The sequence below is a fragment of the Tarenaya hassleriana genome, unplaced genomic scaffold (assembly GCF_000463585.1).
Source record: "Tarenaya hassleriana unplaced genomic scaffold, ASM46358v1 Cleome1, whole genome shotgun sequence".
NCBI lineage: Eukaryota > Viridiplantae > Streptophyta > Magnoliopsida > Brassicales > Cleomaceae > Tarenaya > Tarenaya hassleriana.
Genome location: NW_010960187.1, coordinates 11558149 through 11582195, shown reverse-complemented (window position 1 = coordinate 11582195; position 24047 = coordinate 11558149). Strand labels below are relative to the sequence as shown.

General features: G+C 38.3%; 5 protein-coding genes across 8 annotated transcripts in view; 2 read left to right on the top strand and 3 right to left on the bottom strand.

Moving 5' to 3' along the window:
- Positions 1-21: 21 nt before the first annotated feature.
- Positions 22-2444, bottom strand: LOC104823777 (DELLA protein GAI-like). The gene has a single exon (XM_010555496.2). It carries the CDS (start codon positions 2147-2149, stop codon positions 314-316), a length of 1836 nt encoding a protein of 611 aa, XP_010553798.1. The 5' UTR covers positions 2150-2444; the 3' UTR covers positions 22-313.
- Positions 2445-8490: 6046 nt separating this feature from the next.
- Positions 8491-12965, top strand: LOC104823768 (putative clathrin assembly protein At2g01600). The gene is made up of 15 exons (XM_010555483.1): positions 8491-8766; positions 8897-8966; positions 9088-9185; positions 9563-9701; positions 9871-9998; positions 10084-10176; positions 10333-10383; positions 10870-10935; positions 11027-11092; positions 11227-11307; positions 11404-11484; positions 11566-11742; positions 11828-11906; positions 12036-12157; positions 12415-12965. The coding sequence occupies exons 1-15, from the start codon at positions 8677-8679 to the stop codon at positions 12808-12810; spliced, it is 1737 nt and encodes a 578-aa protein (XP_010553785.1). The 5' UTR covers positions 8491-8676; the 3' UTR covers positions 12811-12965.
- A 643-nt stretch (positions 12966-13608) lies between these two features.
- LOC104823759 (21 kDa protein) lies at positions 13609-14533 on the bottom strand. The gene has a single exon (XM_010555472.1). The coding sequence runs from the start codon at positions 14474-14476 to the stop codon at positions 13835-13837; it is 642 nt and encodes a 213-aa protein (XP_010553774.1). The 5' UTR covers positions 14477-14533; the 3' UTR covers positions 13609-13834.
- A 3918-nt stretch (positions 14534-18451) lies between these two features.
- Positions 18452-21106, top strand: LOC104823732 (putative ribosome biogenesis protein slx9-like). 4 transcript variants are annotated; one of them, XM_010555459.1, is made up of 6 exons: positions 18452-18588; positions 19580-19616; positions 19703-19761; positions 19851-19900; positions 20333-20481; positions 20674-21106. In XM_010555459.1, the coding sequence occupies exons 2-6, from the start codon at positions 19597-19599 to the stop codon at positions 20876-20878; spliced, it is 483 nt and encodes a 160-aa protein (XP_010553761.1). In that variant the 5' UTR covers positions 18452-18588; positions 19580-19596; the 3' UTR covers positions 20879-21106. The 4 variants fall into 4 exon arrangements, with proteins under 4 accessions (XP_010553761.1, XP_010553747.1, XP_010553754.1 ...); XM_010555445.1 differs by having other exon boundaries at positions 18454-18588; positions 19538-19616; XM_010555452.1 differs by having other exon boundaries at positions 18454-18588; positions 19535-19616.
- A 1091-nt stretch (positions 21107-22197) lies between these two features.
- The window catches only part of LOC104825961 (cysteine-rich repeat secretory protein 12), a 2351-nt gene continuing 501 nt past the window's right edge, over positions 22198-24047 (bottom strand). The window contains exons 2-4 of the mRNA XM_010558427.2: positions 23406-24037; positions 22798-22926; positions 22198-22451 (exon numbers count right to left, since the gene is read on the bottom strand). Coding sequence (XP_010556729.2) covers positions 22441-22451; positions 22798-22926; positions 23406-24037 — 772 coding nt within the window. The 3' untranslated portion in view covers positions 22198-22440. The remainder of the gene's footprint in view (positions 22452-22797; positions 22927-23405; positions 24038-24047) is intronic.

The window sequence follows — 24047 nt, the reverse complement described above, 5'->3', positions numbered from 1 at the left end:
TATATATATAATATAGGGGAATCACTAAATTCAACCCATTTTATTCCCGCCACAACCGAAGCACGTATCTACAACCAACCATAGTAAACACAAACTTTGTCGAAGTAATTTACTCTCCAAGGTTACAAGAAATAACCGATTTTCCGCAATTTAAATTTACCTAAATTAACAAACAAAACGAACAGATCCCTTCCGGTTTAGTTCTGTTTGGTCCAGAAGAGCTTTGACAGCGATCGCCGACCCAGAACAGATTCCACCCAAAATACCGAGTCAACTCGGACACCCACCCACTCGGCAACCCAGCCGAGTCTAATCAGCCAGCCACGACCTGCTTTACGGCGAGTTTCCAAGCCGAAGTGGCTATGAGCGGACGGGTGTGCCAACCCAACATCAGGCAACCGTCCTTCTCCTCCACGCGGTAACCTTCGCCGCCGTTGAACAGAGCCAAGAGCATGCTAGCTTGCTTGAACGCGTTCGAACCGAGTTGGACCGGCGAGAACCCGGCCGAACAGAATCGGGTCCGCCACTGAGTCAGGGTCTCATGACGCTCGACTCGGTCCGAGCCCTCGCAAGCCACCACGTTGCAGATCTGCTTCCCCAGGTAAACTTCCGACATGACCTTGTCTTGGCTGTTCGCCACTCCTTCCAACGAGTCGAACAGGGTCGAGTAGTAATGCAGGGACTCGGTAAACCGGTCGAGTAAAGCTGGGCTGTTGTGGTTCGATTCTTGCTCCACCACGGTGAAGATATCTGGCTTCGTCCGTTTCACGACGTCGAGGACCTTCTCCATCGCGCCTGGTCTGGCCAGGAGCTTGTGCAGCTCGAATACCGAGTTGACAGCCACCGACTCGTTCTCACTCGGGCTGAGTTCTAGCATCGACGCCTCCAGATCAGCCAAGCTGTTCGCGACGAAGCCTCGGAATTCGAATTCGACGTGAATTGCCTCCGCCAGCTGAGCGAGGTTACAGCCAACATCGTGAAGGTAATCGGAATTGTCCGGCGCCGGAGGTCCGATTCCGGTAAGCCGGAAAACAGGAGGTCCGCCGGGTCGGAGGGCGAGGGCCTGCATGAGTGCCGGCCATTGCAGGCCTTGGTTCATGGAGAAATCGATGACATGGACCCTTTTCTTGCCTTCAAAAGCTTCGAGGATAGCCTGGTTTGCCGTGAAGTGGGCGAACTTGAGGTAAGGACACGTCTCGTAGAAGTGCATCTGAAGAGTGTCGGAGAGAGAGTGGTCCTGCGGCGGACAGAGGCGGTAGATCCGCCGTGCGAGGGCTTCGGCGAAGTAAGTGGCGACCTTTCGCATGGCGCCGGCCTGCGACACCGCCAAGAAGCCGATTTGCTTCACCAGAGCTTCAGCTAGGGATAGGTTGTTCTTCTGCACGGCTTCGGCGCACGCCATGAGCGCCTGGACCAGACGGATACCATTTTCCTGCGAGTCGACCAGGACTACCGCCCGAGTTGACTCAGCCGCGGTGGTGGTTATCCTCGTACCGGCGCACCCGCCGATCTGCACCGCCGTGGGTGTCGGAGCATACTCAGAGATTGAGCATTTTAACCGCTTGTTAGCATCCCCACCATGGTTCGACGAAGACGACGAATCGAACACAAACTGCGTCCGCGTCCGCGGCGGCGGCTGAGGATAAATCGCGTTTCCAGGAATGGCTTTCAGTTCGTAATCCGAAGAAGATGGCCCGATGAAGCCCCGAGAGTGTTGATTCGGCGCTCCTAATCCGATCGAACTGACAGTGGAGGATTCGGCCCCTGAGAGAAACGAAGTATCCATATTCAGCGGCGCGGACAGAAGCGGACCCAGGCTGCCGGCTCCGACCGCCGACGTCGAGGGATTGAACTCGGACAACATGCTGTCGAGCCACGTGTACAGCTCAGATGGGTTGTAGTGCACTGTCTCCGTCGCGAAATGAGACAGACCATCCTCCTGAAAATGACCCATCATCTCTTCGAGCTGCTCGAGCTTCTGAGCGACCTCCGCCATTTCCGAGGATTTGACCTTGTAACCGAGGACGGCGAGGAGCTCATCCATTCCGCCGTCTTCCTCCAAGAGCATCTTACCCGAGGAGGAAGAAGAAGAAGAAGCCGGGTCGGGCAATCGGGCCGGCTGCTGAAAATGATCGTGATACCTCTTCATGATTCGATTAGGGTGTTCTCCGATGGATCTCCCCGGATGGGTTTGTTTCCTCCTCCGATCTCGGATCTAGGGTTGCTTTTTCTAGCCGAAGAAAAGATTCGAAGAGAAGAAGAGAGCATGTGACTGTGTGAAGAATCTATGCATTGGGGATCGGGTGGGGTTTTGCTTGGTTATTCACTTGGATTATCAGAAGAAGCGAAAACACAAAGAATTATAATTACCAAAAACAGATAAATAAAAAATAATTAGTATTGAGAAATTGGGGGAAAAAATGGGCTCACAACAGCCGCATCTACTGCTCAAATAGATAAGGTTGAGAACTCATACGCGTGATTAATTTAAAACAGACAATAATGATAATTTTACATATTTTCCTCATGAATTCAATTTTTTTTCTGTTTTATTTAATTTATCCATTCGATCTTGAGCATGTGACGTCGTATATGTAAGCGATTGAGGTGCTTATTTCACGATTAGATTATTTTTAAAAAATAATTTCAGATAATTTTTTTTTTCAATTTCTGTGTTATTGTTCATACAAATTGTTGCACGCCGATTGTAGAGAGAGATTATTTTTCTTTTCCGCGAGACGGTCAAAATGTATGCTTAAGATATCATACGTGTGATTTATAAAATTGAATGAAATTAATCCCAAAGATTTTACCATTTGGACTATGTTGAGGCCTAAAGCAACAAGAACGAATCGTGTAAAATGAAAAATTACAAATCTATAGTATCATTCATTAGATTTGGGAAATCCAAGGACTGCATCGGTTTTTTGTTCGTGCAAAGGAACAAACGAGACATTCATTGATAAAATTCATGACGTAGTCTTTTTTTTTTTTTATAATGTGTGATTTGCCAATGATAGAATTCGAAGCTGGGTGGATCACTCTTTGCAGATACCCATTTACCAGTTGAACCATCCACCATGGTCATTGTCTTTTATTTTTCTGGTAATAAAATGATATAATAACTCCCACCACCATTTCGGGGTTTCGGTTCAGATTCAGTTCATTTATATTCGGATTTAATTATTTCAGTTATAAAAAATTATAACCATTGGATTTTTATATAAAATTTGGTTCGGTTCAATTTGGTTTAGTTTCAATAAAAAAATTATTTTTTTCAAAGAAATTATCGGTTTTTTTGTTATTTTTTAATCCGTTTGGTTCAGTTCGGTTTTTATATCGGATCCAGTTCGGTTACAGTTATATCGGATTCGATTTGATATGTTTCGATTATTCGGTTAATAACCACAATACCACCTCTATCCCCACAAAACTTAAAACTTAAATCCGGTCAAATACTCGGAGGAAATAGACATAACAATATTTTTAATTTAAAGTTCAAATTTTAATGGAAATAATTTACCTTTATATACTTTTTCGCTCAATTTTTAGTTGGTTCTTTTAATGAACTGAAGCAGGAGCTTTAGCAGAGCATAATTAAATCCACTTAAAAGCTGAACTGAGTTCATGATACTGTTTTAGTTCAATAGGTTCAAAGGTAATAATGTAGCCATGTTTTTTGGGGGGAGAAATTAAGAAAAAAACAATAATAAGTTTATTCATGGCTCCCATAAATATATAAAAAAATATTAAATTTAAAGCAATATAATCTGCACATAATCCATTATTATTCGCAAATCCTGGTTGAATTTGTGATGAGTATGATTTGTGCATTTTCCGAATCCCTTTTTTACTTGGAATATTGAATTTGGATTTTCGTTGGACCTAAATAGACCGTGAACACAAAGATATTATTATTATTATGATTATTAATTTATTAAACAGTGGAGGTTCTAATCTTTTATTAGTAGGAAAGCCTTGAGTTATACATAACTATCATTTTAAGCTTACGCATTCAGAAAAAATTAAAATATAAAAGTATACATTTAATATGGTAATTTGCGTGACAGAGTATACATTAACAATTTCAAGCTTCGTAGATCTAAAGATTCCTCTCCCCCTTTTTTTGATAAAATAATATACAGAAGCTACAAATTTATAGATATATATAAAAAAGAGCAACCATCCCAGTCCTTTTATAATATGAGTCAGTGCATATCGGTGCAGATTTGTTATTTGATTTATATTATATTATTTATTTTTTTACACAATGGCATTTCTTTTTTTTTTTCTAATGGAGAGCGAGTTCCTTTAATTGTTACAACAAAACATGAAACAAATCTCGAATAACGTTCTATTAATTATGGTTTACGGATATGGCTTTGTTATTTATACCCGTTTTTTTTTATATATTTGTATTTTTTTTTCACGACCCGGAATATTCAGCAAAAAACGTGTTGGAAAAGCGATCATTTGTGTAAAATTAAAGTTCCGAGAAATTAGAATATATATCAACTTTTTTAAAGAATGACGAAAAACAGAATTATGAAAAGACATATTTCAGTACATTAATTTAAAATTCATATGAGTTTTCTTTAATTTTGTGAAATTATAGTTTTTAACCAAAAAATTTGTTTTTTTACAATTCACCCCCTAAAGAATTCCGTCCACTACTCAAGCGCCACTGAAGAAGACGGCACCTCGCCTGATTTTAAAACAAATAAATAAATTATTCTTGCAGCAGGTATTGTGGGGCCCATATCGGGAGACTGGAACTGACACAACGTGATGATTCCACGTATACATGGGTCCCACAGTCCACGGAGCCCTCACCACGCCGTACCCCCCGTAGAGGACTCTTGAGGTACCACCACCTGCCATGTGATTCTTACACGTGTCCCCATTTTCACCCTTGCCTTTTCCGTTACCTATTTTTGCCTTTTACAGTGTACTGCCGTTACCGCCCGTCATTTTCTCGTGTATTTTTTATTTCCAGTTTTTTAAATTTCAGTTACCATTGATTCTAAATGTACATTAGTCTTATACATTATGATGCTTATATCAGGCATTAGGACATAAATTCTCGTGGTCTTGTCGTTGACCAAATTGTCTTTTGTTACCCTTCACAGACAGACAATTACTGATTTCAACCCTTTCGGATTAATTTTGCGTTTATTATTATTATTATTACCTTTAAAAAGAATGATTAAAATTACGATATATATACACACACACACACAATTGCAACTCAGCTCAACAGATTATTTTGTAAGAAAGTTAGAGTTACCCGTATTTTTATATGAATAAATCGTTATATTTTCCTATATAGATACATTAAATGATTGTACATACCAAATAAAAGTTAAATAAATGATACAACACTATCTAATTAGGGGGGTGACACAAGGAACTCCTTGTGCAATTGACTTTGTTTTATGGATAAAATAGACGCCCGAAATCAATGTTTCTATGTCTATCTCTCATCATTTTATTGACTCAAAAATGCTTGTATTAAGTATTTTTTTAGGTATGAATATATATACACACACACATATATATATAGGCGGTTGTGTGTTTGTGACTTGTTTCCTTATGGATTGCAATCAAGAATTCCACTCATTTTTATTTTAATCGTTCTCTTGGTGGAAGACATAAAATAAAATGGTGTCAAATCGACTGTCATAATATATTTTTTTGACAAAAATGTAATAATATTTTTTGGTCACATCACATATCATTCGCATTTTGTGACTTTTATTGCATAAGCGAAAAAGGACCACAAAAGTTGCAAGTGTTTGGTGGATTATTGTCAACTTTATACATGTATAAGCATTACGCACACACATATATCGCGCGTGTGTGTAATTTTACAAAATGTCTAACAGGCTTTGACAACGATGGATGGTTGGGTGTTTCGGTTCGATTTTTTAAATCCGAATTATCTAAAATTTTCGAACGGTATTAGTTTTAAAAAAATCGAAACTTTTGGAAATTTTAAAAAAACTTGAAAAATTGATAAAAAAAAAAGTAAAAACCGAGAACGAATCAACCTAAATATAATATAATAACCGATTGATACATCTTTTAATAAAAGCCTAAAAGAATCAAACCAAACTATTCTCGGTCCAAAGGCGAATTTAATACAGAAACACCGACCCTTGTTGACAAACATTCACCACATGCATGAATGTCACAATTATAATTATTCATTTTTAAAAAAAATCACTTCTACACGATTATATATATATACATAATTTTTGGAGGGATACCGAATGGCAAATGCGTATATACTTTGTTAGGTTTGGAAAATTAGATGTTATTTTACTCTCACCGGACGAAAGAATACAACAATACTAACATACACGATAAAGTCACGTGTCATTGGATCGTACACGCGTGACCCAGCAACAGGATCCACACTGTATACGTTGCTTTATTTTATCATATATATATATATACACACACACATATAAATGTTATTTCCGTTGCTATATATGGACGTATATATAATTTATCATTTTTCCATATTCACGAATCTCTGCTGAAATCCCAACAGATGATACGACGGCCCATGTGGACTTCACATTGAAGCTTCGTTTTTTTTTTGGTTGCATGTGGATGATGAGACACAGGAGCTTCGCACGTACCTGCATAGTAACAGGAATGGAATTAATGTTATAAGGCTTATACATATATATATATATATATATTGATTTGAAAAAAAGGGATATATATATATATTAATAGATAATAATAATAATAATAGTAATAATAATCATAATGATGGAAAGTCAAATATGCAAAAAAAAAAACATTTTTTTTGATGAAGTGTGCATATGAATCGGAGCAAGTGAAAATCTGTTGCCCAAAAGGGACACACTGAGGATCAGACGTTGAGAGACTTAAGCTCCTCGATTTTTTAAAACATTATGTATAGCTTTTAATTGGAGGATAAATAGTTATATCAAATGTATTACTCCTACCAGGATTCAAATCCCACATGGACTAACCATTATAAAAAAATATTTAAATTAAATAACGAGATGATGTGGATAAAGAGGAAGGAGAATAACATTTTTGCTTTCTTCGTTATCTTTTCACATGGCATGGGACATCTAATAATCAATGAGAGCCGAAAGAAAAACGTGGCCTGTCGTCTCATGAACTTTTTTGTTTCATCTTACAGATTATTGAAAACTAAAATTACAATATATATATATATATATATATATATATATATATATATATTCTTCAAACCATCTCACAATTATAGTTGAATATCTCTACAAAATCTTTCACCAATTAATGGGTTCTTTCATTTATATTTGCCCAATAGTTTTTGGGCCTAACTTGTTAAAAAAAGATTATTTTTGGGCCTAAGTAGAAATAAATAAAATATATGGGCCTTACTATTAAGATGTTTCGATTATGATCGCCGACAATGAAATTTCGAAACTTTTCCTCTTATTAAAATAATTATCTTTCAATGCCTTTTGGTTAATCGTATGCTCTTATATCATATTATGCACATTTTGATGATGAAATAAAAATCATTGAAAGGTCCAATTTTTTCGTCTCCATATCATTTAAATACCATAACCATATGGCATGAGTAAATATATAATATCATCTTCCTTCATTATTTTGTCAAACATAAGTCAAATGACTGTTTGTTCCAAGCTGTAGAATTCATCAACTAATGATCATGATTGAAATAATTAACCACGAATAGAGTTGTATAATGTATTTATTACAACTCAGAGAGGGCCGATTCTATTCAAAGTTTGGTCATTTGTATTGTCATATATTTTTTTTTCAGCGATATGCTTTGCGTGTTATTCACTTAATTAAGAATCACATTTGATCTAATTAATCATATGCTCTGATTAATTACGCTTCTTTAAAACCCATCAACACACAAATCGATTTCTTTTCCATAATTTATAAAAAATAATGATCCCAATGTTTGCTTGAATGAATATGTCGATTCTTCATTCTATTTTAAACTGATTTTCTTGTTCAACAAATTTAAACCGATTTGTTTTTTTTGGGTCAAATATTGGAAACTGAAAAAATTAAGAAATATAATTTAAGGCAAGAATCGTGATTCATGATCTTTTGAGTTTGTCATATGATTATAGAATACTAATAATCCATATGCAAAAATAAAAAAAAAATGTTGTTTTGTTGGTGATAACAATCATAATTATTTAGAAGTAAATTATTATAATTTCAAACAATAAATTGTCATGATTGTTAGAATCTATTTCGATTTTTTTATTTGTTTATGTCCTCAGAAAATTAATTTAAATAAAAAACCAATCAATATTATTTTTTAAATACAAATTAAGAAACAAACTATTTCTGAAAATCAAATTTTATTATGTACAATTTTATTTAAATTAAAGTTTGATTTGAAAATAATTAATATAATAAAAGCCATATACACCCGACAGTTAAAGTTCTGGAAAAATGTGATCAGGCCATTGATCTCAAAAAATTTGCAAATAAGTGAAAATATACAAACGGAACGAGTCTGTCGTTCGCATCTCTTGCGTGCTTTCCTCGGTTTCTCTCTGACAGTCCCTGTGCTTCCCGTGAGTTTTCCCGGAGATTTTCTCGGGAAAATCTAAGACGATTTCCAGATCGATCTGTGCGGTAGTCGCGTAGTTTCCGATGGGAACGCTTCAGACATGGCGAAGAGCTTATGGAGCCCTAAAAGACACCACCAAAGTCGGCCTTGTCCGAGTCAACAGCGACTATGCCGTACGCCCTTTCCGATTTCTCCTTCCCCGCCCCCCTTTTTTAGCATGTTGATCGATTTTGGATTTCCTTAATTTTCTGCAGAAATTCTCTAATAGATTTGCGTTTGGTTTTGGGTATTTTCTGTTATTAGGATTTAGATGTCGCCATAGTCAAGGCTACTAACCACGTCGAGTGTCCTCCCAAGGAGCGGCATCTCAGAAGTGAGTGAATTGTTTTTCATTTGATTTATAGTTTGTTTTCTATTGGAATTCTTAGATCTGATTACTTCGTTGCACTTTCTATGGTTTTTGATTTTTCCTTTTCCTGGGTTCATGGTTCCAGAAATCTTTATTGCAACGTCGGCGACTCGGCCTCGAGCAGATGTTGCTTATTGCATCCACGCGCTTTCTCGGCGATTGCATAAAACCAGAAATTGGACGGTATGTGTTTATCCTCTCGGATGGAAGATTGTGATTTGATTTTTTTGTTAGGGAGATGAATTTCTGTGGTGCTTTTAATCGAGATAAGGCTTCGACCCATTCACAGAATTTGATATGTGCTCTTGTGGATCAGTATCAATGCATTTAAGGATTAGGTCACATGTTTTGATTATCTGATGTTATGTTTTTAGGATATAAGGGTTGTATGTTTGCTTGTTGTTGTCTCTGATCTCGAATCTGTGTTCGATTTCAATGATGGGTCTGTGGATAGTTTTGGAAGTTGATGTCTGTTTTTTATTCCAATGATTCATGTTTACTGGTGTTGTTCCTAACACCCTTCATTGGTATATACTTTTATCTTTTGCATGTTTTAACAGGTTGCGCTGAAAACGCTTATAGTCATACACCGCCTTCTGAGGGAGGGTGATCCGACATTTAGAGAGGAACTTCTGAATTTCTCTCAAAGAGGACGCATTCTGCAGCTCTCGAATTTCAAGGATGATTCAAGCCCTATCGGTAAGTTTCTTGTTGTGTATGTGTGTGTGCAGTTGTTGGTCAGAGATAATTAGGTTGTTCAATGTGTTTGGATAATTTCTTTTTGGTCTATTATCATTCTCTAGAATAGCTTTTTGCCTCCTGGGTTTTAACAAAAAGCTGGTTCGATATTTTCCTTTCCCTTTCACAGCCTGGGATTGTTCAGCCTGGGTACGTACTTACGCATTATTCCTTGAGGAACGGCTTGAATGCTTCAGGGTTTTAAAATATGATATCGAAGCAGAACGACTTCCAAAACCCGCCCCGGGGCAGGATAAGGTATCGTGTTCTCACCTACTTGAATTTGTGGCCTAAACTCCTCTGGTTTTCTGATGTTGTTCGATTTTTCAATTCTGAGGGTCAGGGGTACAGCAGAACCAGGGATTTGGATAGTGAAGAACTCTTGGAGCAGTTGCCTGCTTTACAGCAGCTTTTGTATCGTCTCATTGGTTGCAAGGTATTTCTTCGATTGTCATATCCTGACTTGTTCACAATGCCTTTCTTCCAAGTCTGTCTCAAATTCCATTTGTGGTTAACTTCGTTTTGCTTGTGTTGCGTCAGTATTTGCTAATAGCCTAATACGTGAATTGCTCCTACTCCTTTGTTTTTTCAGCCTGAAGGTGCTGCTAACCTCAATCGTGTCATACAATATGCACTTGCTTTGGTACGTGATAATCAAGCAAAGGATTAATGATTAGCACTTCCACATTTGGACCCAATACTTTGTGCTTTGTTCTGCAGATTGAGCATGTTCTTCAAGTGAAAACAAATATGTAGGCTGTATTGAATGGATAGAATATGAAATGATAGTATTAGAGGGAAACTAGTGGTAACTATAGAAGAGAAACTACACGAGAGGCGATTAAGATAGCTTGAACATGTAAGACGTAGACCGTTAGATGCTCCAATTAGAAAAGTAGAGGGTATAGAAATAGGAGAGAGGAAAAAAGGAGGGGTAGACCTAGACTTACTTGGGAACGAGTCGTTAGCAATGACTTGAAGGTGTTGCAAATGTCAGAAGATTTAATCCAAAATCGAAATGAGAGGAAACGGAGAATTCATGCGGCCGATTCCATATAAACTTGGGATTAAGGCGATGTTGTTGTTATTGTTGTAGGCTGTATTGACCTTTCTATGATACTGTTTTCAGGTGTTGAAGGAGAGTTTCAAAGTCTACTGCGCTATCAATGACGGAATCATCAATCTCGTTGATAAGGTATGTCCAGTTTATACAGCTTTGCCACCATAGCTTTCTTCCATCTCTATCTTCCTTGCTTTCTCCCATCTCATTTGCGTGTGCATTGCAGTTCTTTGAAATGCCAAGACACGAAGCAATCAAGGCCCTTGAAATATACAAGCGTGCTGGCCAGCAGGTGATGTTGTTAAACTAATTTCTCCCACAGCTCTGAGGAGATTTTTCACTTGTCTAGGAACCTCTTTATTGACGTTAAAATTTCTGATGATTTGTGTGTCTATATTCCTTGACATGTAACCATTATGGCCTCAGGCTGGTAACCTCTCTGATTTCTACGAAGTCTGCAAAGGATTGGAACTTGCTAGGAACTTCCAGTTTCCTGTTCTAAGAGAGGTATCATACGCTAACGCTAACACGAATCAAATTGGCAACAATAGAAAGTCTGCTGTATACTAAACGAACTTTACATCTTTTTTTTTTGTACCTAAGCCACCACAATCTTTTCTCACAACAATGGAGGAGTATATCACAGAAGCACCACGAATGGTCGACGTCCCAGCGGAGCCACTGGTATGCATATTTTACTGGAACACAGAGTTACAGAACCTCAATCCATTTTTTTTGGACTGACTTGGTATTGTATACATATAGCTTCTGACCTATAAACCGGACGAGGGATCTTCTGCTGAAGACGCCAATCCTTCCCATGAAGAACCTGAACCATTGCCTTCAGAAGATCCTATTGTACCGGATGAAGTGCCACAGCCCACTCCTCCGCCTCATTCAGCCGAGCCTTCTCAGAACATCATCGACACAGATGATCTACTGGTGAAAATCTTATTTCTTTATCTCCTTGATTTCCAATTTGGCTTTTGTCTCTCAAGTTTTTTTCTTTGTTCTATTTCTCGCATAGGGTCTGAATTCTGCTGTGCCTGATGCATCTGTGATTGAGGACCAAAATGCCCTTGCTTTAGCCATAGTTCCAACAAATGGTGGGTGTGTTTGTCCCTGTTTTTTAAATCTCTCTGCTATATGCAATATCTGCACAATTGCTTAGACTGGGGGGTTATTTCTTATTTTCTTTTCATTTCACTTCTCATTTTTGTTTTTTCTGATACCAGGAGATAACAGTTCTTCAGCATCTGGTTTCAATCCAGCAAAAGATTTTGATCCCACGGGGTGGGAACTTGCTTTGGTCACCACGTCTAGCACCGACATATCTGCAGCCACTGAGAGGCAATTGGTAAGACTTGTTTATTCTCTCTCATGTTTTACTAACCGCCTTGCCCTTCCATCTCTGGTCAAGATCCTGTGGACTCTGCTGGAGGTTTCAGGGTTTTGGTAGTGAATTATAGCTTGCCATTCATAAAATTTACTTCAACAAACAAAAAAACCATGGCTGCCACCTAAAATGAACCCCCCCCTTCAATATTGACAAATTTTTGCATCATTAATGGCCCCTGAACATGTGGCTGACCCTGTTTATGTGTCGAATGCTAGGCCGGTGGCTTAGACACGCTTACTTTGAACAGCTTATACGACGAAGGAGCCTACAGAGCATCTCAACGGCCGGTCTATGGGGCACCAGCCCCCAACCCTTTTGAGGTCCAAGACCCTTTTGCACTGTCCAATGGCATTCCCCCTCCTCCATCGGTTCAGCTTTCGGCTGTGACAGCTCAGCAGCCAGCAGCAAACAACCCCTTTGGCCCGTACCAGCCGCCGACCTATACACAGCATCAGCTCGTTCCCAGCCCTACCAACCCTTTTGGTGACTTTTCGGTTAACCCGCTTCCTCAGCCGACCGCCCATACCACCGGTTTTGGGGATTTTCCTGGTAACCCGGCTGCTCATCATCAGGCACATAACAATCCGTTCGGAAGCACTGGCCTCATCTGATCATTGTCGTCTTACGTTTTGAAATACGCTTCGTACCTTGTGGTTTTGATGTGGAGAGCAGTTAAATGTTGGTCTGCTTGTAGACAGAGACTGGGCCTGGCAGTGAATATATTGTAAAAAAAAAAATTCATTTGGTAATAACCCACTTTCATATATATATATATATATATATTCTCGTGAGTAAAAAGGTCGGGTGTATAGAGGGCCTCAGAGATGGGCCGAACAGTGTCAATAATAAGGCCCATCAGGCCTACCCAATAAACTTGCAACATATATGCACACACACACACGTGTGTGTGGGATTTTGTCTGTGTCATGTGAGTATGAACAGGGGTTGGTTCTTCGGTCTTAATCATTTCACGGGTTTCGTTTTCTTCGATAGAACACAAACCCCATCACTTTAGATCGCTATGGACATATTCTTAACACGTTCATATACACCTTTCCATAAATTGCTATAATAACTTTTTAAGTTTTGATTTTTCCCTCCTCACAAAGGGCCAGACGATATTATCGTATGCAGCTTTCAGTTTCACACTGTAAATTTGCCGTTTCTGATAACTTTGACCGAATTCTTATTTGATTCCCCCCAATATTCATGTGCCGGACAGCACAATTTTTGTTAAGGAAAAAAAAAGCGTCAATGCCTTTTGAAACCGTTTCAGACAAGAGACTGTAGATCATTGGAGACTTCTAGAACTCTGGTTAGATAACCTAAAAATTTAACCTTTTTCCTTTATATTTCATAGTTTATTTAGGCCCCCCAACTTCATTTTCGATATGCCCCATAACACAATATTGGTATCCATGGATGATCATCATCATATCTTGAAAAAGAAAAGAAATTGACTGCTGAATGCAATCTTCAGAAAACTTAGTAAACTTAGATCCCAGAATCCGTACAGAAAAAAAAAACACAAAATCCCCAAAACATTCATATACAAGATAACGCTTAAGCCTTGAAAAAGATTTTCACTTTCACACACTAACATAACTTAAAAAAAAACCCACAAACAAAAAAAGCTCAGGGAGCTCCGTTATTGGCGTAGCAGTTAACAAGAGCGAGAGCGTTGCTAGTGAACTTCTTCACGTCGGCGATTCGCTCGCCAACCTCCGCCTTGGTGTCGCCTTCAGCCGCGTCATCGAACCCGTCCGTACACGTGTCCTCGTCCGTAAGAGCAGCGCTCATCCACGTCTGCACATTACTCATCTGGAACCTGAACGTGTCCGCCGACCGCCGCGCCGCCGCTCCGACAGCGGGACGGTTGATGTCGCGGAGCTGCTTGAGAGATCCTCGCATCTCGTCGATCGCGTCGCCGACGTTCGAGACGCAGTCGTGGAGTGCGGCGACGGTGCGGTGGTCGGAGCCGTACTCGGCGGCGTGTGAGAGTTTGGCCAAGTAAGCAGCCGTGGACTTGGCGCGTGAGAGGGAAATGCCGATGGCGAGACGGGCAAGCCTCGCGGGATTCGCTTTCACGGCGGCGGCATAGCCTGAAAGCGAAGTGAAACACACGTCTGGGTACAGAGTCGCGTTGCAGCTTGTACGGATGAAATCTAGGTCGTTGGTTGTTGGTGAAGGGGTTTGGACGGCTGAGATTGGCCGGTGAAGGACCATCAGAAAGGCGGCGATGAGGAGAAACGTCGTCGTATGACTTTGGCTTTCCATTTTCGCACTCTGTTTCTTTCTCTCTCTATTTTCCGTTTATTTTGGGATTGGGTTATGGTTATGGAGAGCAATTGGCGGTATATGTAAGGAAAAAGTCGTTATTATTTGACGCTTGTGCCCATAGTCGTTCCATGAATTTACAGAAATGCCACTAATGATATATTTTTTTTGATGAAATCCACTAATGATATTGTCGTGTATGCGCTTTCGTATATCGTTCTTAGGTTGGTGTATAAGTAAAACCCAACCCACTATGGCTCTCGTGTATTTTTTTTTTTGGTTTTTATAAATATATCATGGTTTCGATTTCGAACGATAATAATACCTACGATCATCCGTATGTGTATAATTTCAAATCATTTCGTCGAACCCTTTATTTATTATTAGTTTCAACACACACACGTACTTGTGTACATATCTGTATATATATATATATATCGTGTGTGTATTTGTTTGTTAGAACTCATCAAAAAAGATTTATTTCTTTTCGTTTTTTTTAATAAATATTAATTATAGCTTTGATTAAGAATTGTTTGGCATCTAAAAAAAAGTCGTTAATTTACCGTAAAAGCAAAATCAATACAAGTAAATATGTTAATGAACGCATGAGAATTAGCCATATATATCCCCCGACACAACGTGCAATGTATTTTGATGAAGGGCCATCCTTATCTTTCGGGCCAACGATAATTGCTTCCGTTTATTTCTTTATTTATTTATTTATTATTTCAATTATCCTAACATTTCAGAGAATAAAATATTACGATCGAGTACGACAACGTCTATTAATACTCTGATTCGATGATGTGGAATAAGATGATCCTTTGTACGGTTGTGCCAATAAATAAAATAATTCAAACTCTCATGAAAATCGCACACATACGTATCTCCTTGGACATATATATAAGACAGAAATATCAATTATACAACCAATTATGCGGAAAACAAATCCACACACACACACACATATATATATATATATATATATATATGTATATATCCGTAAGTATTGTTTATGAGCGAACGAAAACTATAACGAGACATGATCAAATCAAGAATAGTTACATCGATTCGAATATCTTTTATAGGCAAAACAATTACACGACCAAATTTCGTCAAAACACACGAATCTTAAGGTGCTATCAAAACCTATATATACACGAGATATCCCTACAAATATGATCCGAATTATATATAATACAAATAAATATATGTGTATAGGTTTATTATAAGAGAGAAATAGTCTATTTTCTCATTAGTTGCGATCGGAACACGAAAGCGAATCGTGAGGTGAATATTCGGAAGAGGCCCCACCGAAAAACGGGGGAATATGTGGAGATTCGCCTACCATTTCCCTCGTGCTCTTTGATCCGAGAAAATCTCTCCACACGCAATCATTATTTCATTAAATAAACCTCCATTTATTTCCCCACATTTTCTCCTTCTTTTACGTTCCCCTCTTCCATTCAATTCCCTCCCCGATATTGGGTTAGGATATTCTTGATTGAGTATAGAATTCGCAATTTTCTATTCTTGATATAACAAAATAGATAAATACAAACTAAATCAGAGACACATATTAATATCTAAATTTCGTTATAGTAATTCAACTTAGTACGAGAGGAACTGTTAATTCGTACAATTGATCACCGTGTTTGGTACAAAAGTCATTGACACGAAGCTACCGTATGATGAATTATGACCGAATGTCTTTAAGACAAAATTTGTGTTAGAAACGACATATGAGCTTGTTGTCCCATTACCGGCTTTGAGTAGGAGCCTCACAAACCCGTGATGACCTTGAATTACGATTTCCACGAATTGAAACTTTTCATAATTCTCGATATAGAACAATGGTATATTATTAGAAATGTACACGAATATTTACGAAATATATTATATTGGTGAATATATATAAGAATATATTTCGCATTAACGAGTTTTCCAAGTGATGGACCGTTGGTTATGATGGGGTATATACCATATTTATATAGTGGGGAGGTAGCCGACTTCTCATTGCGTAAGGGATATATACCGGTTTTATAATCCTTTTTCGTATCTACTTTTAAAATATATATATATATATATATATATAATTATTTATTGGGGGTAAGAGTAAGACGAAGAATGTGATGTTGCAAGTAACGGATTGCTTTGTCTTCTTCTTTGGGTGTCGTAAGAGACCATATGGGCCAACCCTTCTCCTTTTCCCATTGCTTTATCCCTGTATTTATTCGGCTGCGGGGTCCCTTCATTTCCTCCTCAAGTTATTTAATCACAATAATTATAATTAACATGTATCACATAATAAATTAAACCTTAATTACAATCCCGGAGCAACCGTAGGTTTTGATACTTTTTTTTTTTTGTAACGGCGGGAACCCAGCCACAGCCCTTCGGGCGCGGTGATAAACCCTCCGGTTCCATGTAATAACCTGCAAACCACGTGGAACAGGTAAACCACCCAAAGGGTGATATGCTCGCACGTAAGAAAATCGAGATTCAAATTGAAAAAAAAATGCAAACGGTGGCGGCATTCGGATTCTCATGTTAGGTGCGTCCCATGTGTTTTTGCATGTGTTGTATATAAGCATACATTAGGGTTGTAGGTCTTCTTATATATTACATTGTGTATAAGCATACAAGAGAGGACTTTAAATAATTTTTTTTTTGTTGGGGTTTGAAAAATGAAAGCGTGGAGGCATTTCACCGGCGAGATTGGCTCAAAACATAGACTTGAGAGCATATGATAAGGCTAATAAGACCACATGGGAACATAATTTACGTGATTTTCCTTTATTTTTTTAAAATTATAAAGAAGCTTTTACGTGGCTAATCACCGCTTAGGGTTAGGGATCTATACACAGAAAGATTATAAAATGATGGGAACAAAGATTCTCATAAAGCAACAAAAGCATCCATCGACATCGTCACTATAAATGTGAAACTGAGTTGAAATTTAATAAATAAATAAATAAAAAATGGTGGTTCAGGGTTATTTGACTTCTACTCAAAGGTTAAATCGGACCAAAAAAAAAATTAGACGTCGCATCAAACGTCAACAAAAGGAAATCATAATGCAAACGGTTCCCGTTTTCAACTCCGTGAATTATGGGGACACAAAAGGGTAGTCGAGAAACCGAACGCATTGAGTTATGTTATTATGACTTATCGCGATTCTAATATATATGTATATGTGAATATATATACATATAATATATATATATATATATAGTAAATGTTGCGATGATGATGATGATGTGTTTTGATGGTTAATTTGAAGCATGATTTCGATAGGTTGAAGCTCATATTGTTAATGAAACTGCTGACGGTTTCCACTGAGTCCTTTGATACTCGAAACTAGAGATGTTGGATTCAATACTTAATGTTTTATTGCGATTGCGATTGTGACAATTAATTTCTCAGTCACCCGCGATCGCCAATCGCGAGGACAATTGCGTTTCTACCGGTTACATCCTATATGTATTATCCCCAGTTTATCCGTTATTGGGCCTTTCCTGAAAAGCCCATTCAGACCTAACGATGATGATCTTCGCATCTCTACGGTCGGATCGTGTAAACATCAAAATAATATATATTTTTTTATAATCTGAAAATTTACCTTGACCCGACTATATCTCTAAAAATATTGAAAAATCCATATAAATATTTCTATTCCGAACCCGAAAAAGAATTTTTTTTTCGGTTAAACCATCGAATAATACAAATTTTTTTATAATCGAATAATCTGATCCGAACAATCGAATCCCCAAAGGCTCACCTTACTAACACAATTACTTAAAAAAAAATTGAATCTTTATCCAATAAAACTGTAACTTCTTCCCGAGAAGAACAGAGCAGATCACTAATTTCCAGAATCCATGCCAATATTAGACTTGGTGATTGGGATGACGAATGTACCCCTGTGTATTTGCGATATTTACAGGTATGCCATTAATTAGGGTTGATTGTCTCTTCTTCAGCAGTGGACAGTGGCACTTCTTCGACGTCCCGTCTCTCGCCCTCTCGTCGCGATTCACCGGTCGCCGTCCGTCTTTGGCGCTCACCTCGCCTTCGTCTCTCTTGCCTTTCGGTTTTGGGTCTCACCTCAGGTGTGTTAGGTTTTTATTTATTTATTTTAATTTTCTCAATTAGGGTTTCGATTTCGGTTGTTAGAGCTTCGATTTCGTTTGTTAGAGCTTCGATTTCGTTTGTTTCGTTCGTTTAGGGTTAGGGTTAAGGTTTCGGTATCTTTTCCGGCGAGTTTTGTATTTCGATTGTGTACAAGGTTTCAATTCGCTGATTCATGATAAAAGTCACAAAGCACATTGATTTAGAGGTGTTAGTAGGAATTTTAGGACCTGGTTGTTTCACTGTTTCTCCGTATGTTGTATGCTTTGTCCTCAATCTTAGTTTGACATTAGTGTAAGATCTCTCGAGTTTCGGTTTTTGTTTGGGCGATGCGTAGCCATGAACCATTGCTTCCATAATGTGTTCTTTGCTGTATCATAGCATCAGGGAGTTCTTTTGAGACTTGTCTTCCATAAGACAAGAGGTTGAAAAGGGGGTATATTAGAGCTGTAGCATATATTGATGGAATCGATTTTATTAATAAATTTGTAATAGTTTTTGGATTTTGACACATTATGATTGAAATTATATGCGTATTTCATGAAGTATCTTTCAAATTGGATGAATCTGTTTTTTTTCTGTTCTCCAGGAATTTTTTTTTTGGGTACTTTTCTTTTGCTCTATTTCGGTTTGTTGGGTTTACTGTCTGTTTTATTTTTTTAATTGTGGTTTAATAGCAAGTTCCAAATTTCCAAGAGGTTTTTATTGCTGAATTTCGGCTTCGAACGACTTAAGTTGCTTAAGTATCGTATCAAATTTGAGATTTACTCTTAAAACATACAGGTCGGATAGTTGTATTGGGTCGGGTTATGAAGCCGTTGGGCCCAAATATGAATCAACCCTAATCATGTCCAGGGGTTCTTCAAATTTCTCTGATTGTCCCTTTTGTTCGATTAATCGCTAACGGTCTTCAACCCTCTTCATCAGCAGCAATCTCTCTATCAAATCTGATTGTAATCTCGCTGATTTCAGACACTTGATCTTTGACAATGGGCAAACCCAGCAAAGGGTGCGTATTTCGTCCCTTGTTCAATCGATAATTCAACCAACCTTCGTTTCTGCTGTGCAATTTTCTGATGTTAATTTGTCTCGCAGACCGGATACAGTGTCTAAAGCTGACAAAAAGTTCGAGAAGAAGCTCCAATTTTACGCCAGTGAGGACGAATTTTGAAGCTTTTGATTCGGGAAATCAATTTATTTTCTTAGTTTGGCCGATCTCTTACCCCTTTTTTTTCGCGTGCAGAGGTCAGAGACACTGTTGCTTCTCTGTCTGTCCAAAAGGAAATCGAAAAGGTGAAAACTTTACTCCTCATAAGCTCCCAAATTCTTCATCGCTTATTTCCCTTGGAAAAAATTGAAATCTTCATTAGGTCTTGGTAATGGCTGTTTCCGCTTGTAGTCATGTTTATACTGGGTTGGTCTATTTCATTCCGATGTTCTTGTTTCCGGTATTGCTTTTTTTCCGTACCATGGAATTTTGGTCAGTTTAGTGCTGTCTGAATCTGATGCTGTAGTTGCAGTGTTGCTATTGGAACTGCTAATTCCATCTTTGTCTATTACTATTAGTAGTTCAATTGTGGTCTTTTGGTTGGCTCTTATAGCCTTGAAGAGCTTTCTTAACTACACTATTCAAGTGTACTTTCTGTCTGCTATTTAGCTAGTTTTGAATATTTTAGCTTTCCATAAGATGCGCTGAGGGAGTTGGTTGTTTCATTCTTTTACCAGAAAAAGAAAAGACGTGGACGTCAGAATAAACTAAAGGCGTATGATCTCTCCGCCCTCTCGGAATTCCTTCCCGAGTTCAACGCTTCACGAGAATCAGCAGCTCCAACGGTGTACGCGAAGCTGAACTGCAAAAACAGGCAAAAGCTCATGTACGTCCCTTCTTCTTACCAGTTCGTAATACTCCATTGTTGCAAGTCATTAGCAGTGATCCATTCTGCTCATAAAGAACAGATTTTGAAGTTTGCGTATGTTTTTTTTTTGTTTTCACTACGGCAAGCTCATAGTAGTCGTGTATTGGCATTTGATGAGGTCGTATCGCGCGTGTGTGTGTGTATATATAGACTGGAGGAAGGGAAAAACCTGAGCAATGTACTCAACCATCCGGCCTTTCAAGCTGATCCATTCGGTTCGATCCATCAGCATTTGCAGAGCACGCAGCCAGCGGTGGAGGAGCAACCGAAGAAGAAAACAAACAGAAACGGAAGCAAGAAAAAGAACAGGAGGAAGGGAAAAGCTTCGTCTCAACCTCAATCTATGGATATGTGATTCTGTTCTTTCCAAGACAGCTTCATTTTTCCGGTCTTTGGCCCAAAAGTGCTTTTGTTATGTTTTTTTTTGTAGAGGGAAGAACCTGCAGAGTTTTGTCAATCGCCGCAGATTTATCCTCTTTTCCTGGTTCTAGTTTAATCAAGAATCGATAAAATTGAATAGTTTGATCAATCTTGTTTTGTGTCCCATACCGTATACACAATAAAATGAGATTATTGTTGAAGAGTAACCACTAGCTAGTGTGGTTTATTTGATTTCGGTTATTTTAATTATAGAAAAATTGTAAACATTAAATCGGTTCGCTTCTATTTTATTTTGGATTTAATTCGGTTTAATTTTTATTATTAAAAATACTTCTTTTTTTAAAAAGAAATTTTCAGTTTTTCACCTGTTTGGGACTAATTTTTCGAATTTAAAAAAAATCATAAACATCAGAATTTGATTACTATTACATATTATTTGGTTCAAATCAATCCAATTACTAGTCAAATAATTGCCTTAGGTGACCACCCAAACATTTATGCAATTCCCAAAATCTGAGAATCTACCATTTCCTTCGTATTATTTTGGGTTTGTATTATATTATACGCCTTATATTCTAATAAATCTTCAAGTTTATACCTCTGGTTTCTAACAACGTTCTGATAAATCTTGAAAGTTTATATGAGTCATAAACAAACATAAAAAAAATTATAGTCTCTTCTTTTGGCCAAGGATAAGCTTTGCAACCAAAAGAAGTGCTCCTCAAAAGTCCAAATAAATTTTTTTTATATAAAAGATAATAATAAGCAAAGATTGATATCTATGTTTTATTATTATTATTATTGAAAAAGGCATTTTGGCTAAATAATTGATGAGAGAGAATACTGCACGGAAGCCGGGGTGTTCCACCAAATATCCTCGTCCGGATCTCTGTGTAAAAACATAATCATCATGTTATGTGCCCTTTCTCTCTCTCTCTGTCTATATATAGAATAAGTGTTGGTATCTTATTTTGTGTCAACATCATCTCATGTTACCTACTCTTTCTCATTCGTGGCCTCTAACTTCCCCTTGCCCATATACCACACTGCGACTGCGTGATCCCATTCTGCCCAAAAAACCAATCAACGTCTATATACGTAATTGATTTCCGCGCCATATATCGATAATCCAATACTTACAAACAATCAATGCATACATATATATATATATGTACACATACATGAGAAATATTACATTTTTATATATAATTGATGTTCGAGGCGGCGAAATACAATTGAACGCGCCGGGCGATTTCACTTTTCATAGAATATATATAAAGAGGACATCGGATACAAATCTAACGGTGTGATTTAGTTTTAAATAAAAAAAGGCATATGGGTCAAAAGAATATTTTGAGTGGAGAATGAGGCTTTTCTTTTCCTTTACATATATGGGTTTTTAATTATTCTTTTTCTTTCCATATTGCCATTTTATCTCTTTCTGATTCTCAAAGCCCGAAACCAGACGCAACGAAAGTTCTAGAGAGAGAGAGCTGTATCCTTTTGGTGATTATCCGAATTCTTGATCCGCCGTATTTATTTCCCACCTGCTAATTAAAACATCCAAAATCAGATAAAAAGTTAATAATAATAATAATAATACGTGACAATCATTTCGGGTCGGTAACGTAACATCAAAGAAAGTAATAACAATATCAGGCGTAATTTATAAAAAAAAAAAACAATATCAGACGTAAGCTCTAAAACTAGTATGGCGAATTCTCCAATTTGTCATAATATTATGATTATAAAGTTTAAAACTTTGTGTATATTCTTAAAGAGATAAGCTCGAAAAGTGACAAAGCATTGCGATGAAAATGATGTATTGAAGTTTTTTTTTTTTTTTTTTGTTTTTTTAGGAGAAGAGAGTGAGGGATTTACGTAATAATTTACCTTTAGCTCTCTCGCATGATTTTGCAATGAAAGAAAGAAAAACTACGAGAAGCATAACCCCGGCGATTAGGCCAACTATGATTGCGAGTGTTTTCTCTATCTCGTCATCATTGTTGTGATCATTCCCACCTACAATTCAAAAATATAAAATTTGTAGCAATAATCACAACGATATTATCATAACATGATCTTTTTGTATTAAACCCTACTTTTTATAATCACTGTTTACTATAAAACGAATATATATATATATATGTATATATATGTATATAATCAAGTAGATTATAAAGTCATCACAAAATCCTCCTCGTCGCAGTTAATTTTGAGGTGAGTATTATCTCATATAAAAACACACACGTGTGTGCATGTTACGAGTTGAACATCAATGAATGAATGTACAGATCCGAATGCGAATGCATTTCCCAAATATATTTGGTGTATTATCATATATATATATATACATATATATAGGACATGACATACAATCAGACCGAATATGAAAAACAATATTGTAACTCAGAAAAACAATTAGAACTCTAAAAAAGAATTAAATACAATAATAATGAAAAGAAAAAGCCGCGGCCCACGGCGGAGGAGAGAGGGCTTACCATAGCCATAGGCCCGCGAGTGGATTCCACGTGAGGAGTAACGCGCGTAGCACTTCGCCAAGTACACGTCACCCCAAGCGGCGTTTCCGCAATCCGATTTCAGCCGTCCGATCGCATCCATCACACAATCCTGGCACTCGCTCGCACTCAGATCTCCGGTGCACTGCGCCACACCGCGCACCTCCCCGGAGCCACCCACCCTGTACGCCCCACCATTACTCGCCGCCATGTAACCCACCACCGAGTCGCGCCGTGCCAACTCGTCCGAGTCGTAACTCACCGGTGGCCCGCACCGCCGCAGAACCACCGTTTTGTCCTCGACACCGAGGAAGGTGGCGTTGTCGTACTTTACGAAGCAGCCGTCGAGCTGTAACGCGCCACCGCACGCGCCGACGCAGAGGCTCCCGAGGCGGCTGACAGCGCGGGCTACGCAACGGGCGCAGTCGCCGGCGGCGTTGGAGAGATCGCCGCGGCACTGGTACATTCCGTACACCGTGTCCTGACCTTCGCCGGCGGTGAAGTTGTTGTAGTTGTAGAGAGCGGCTGAGTTGACGAGCGAAGTCAACACCGAGTTGGCGTTTGACTCGTACGGTGACCCCGGCAAGTACTTGGGCTGCGAGCAGCCGCCGTAGGGGAAGGGGT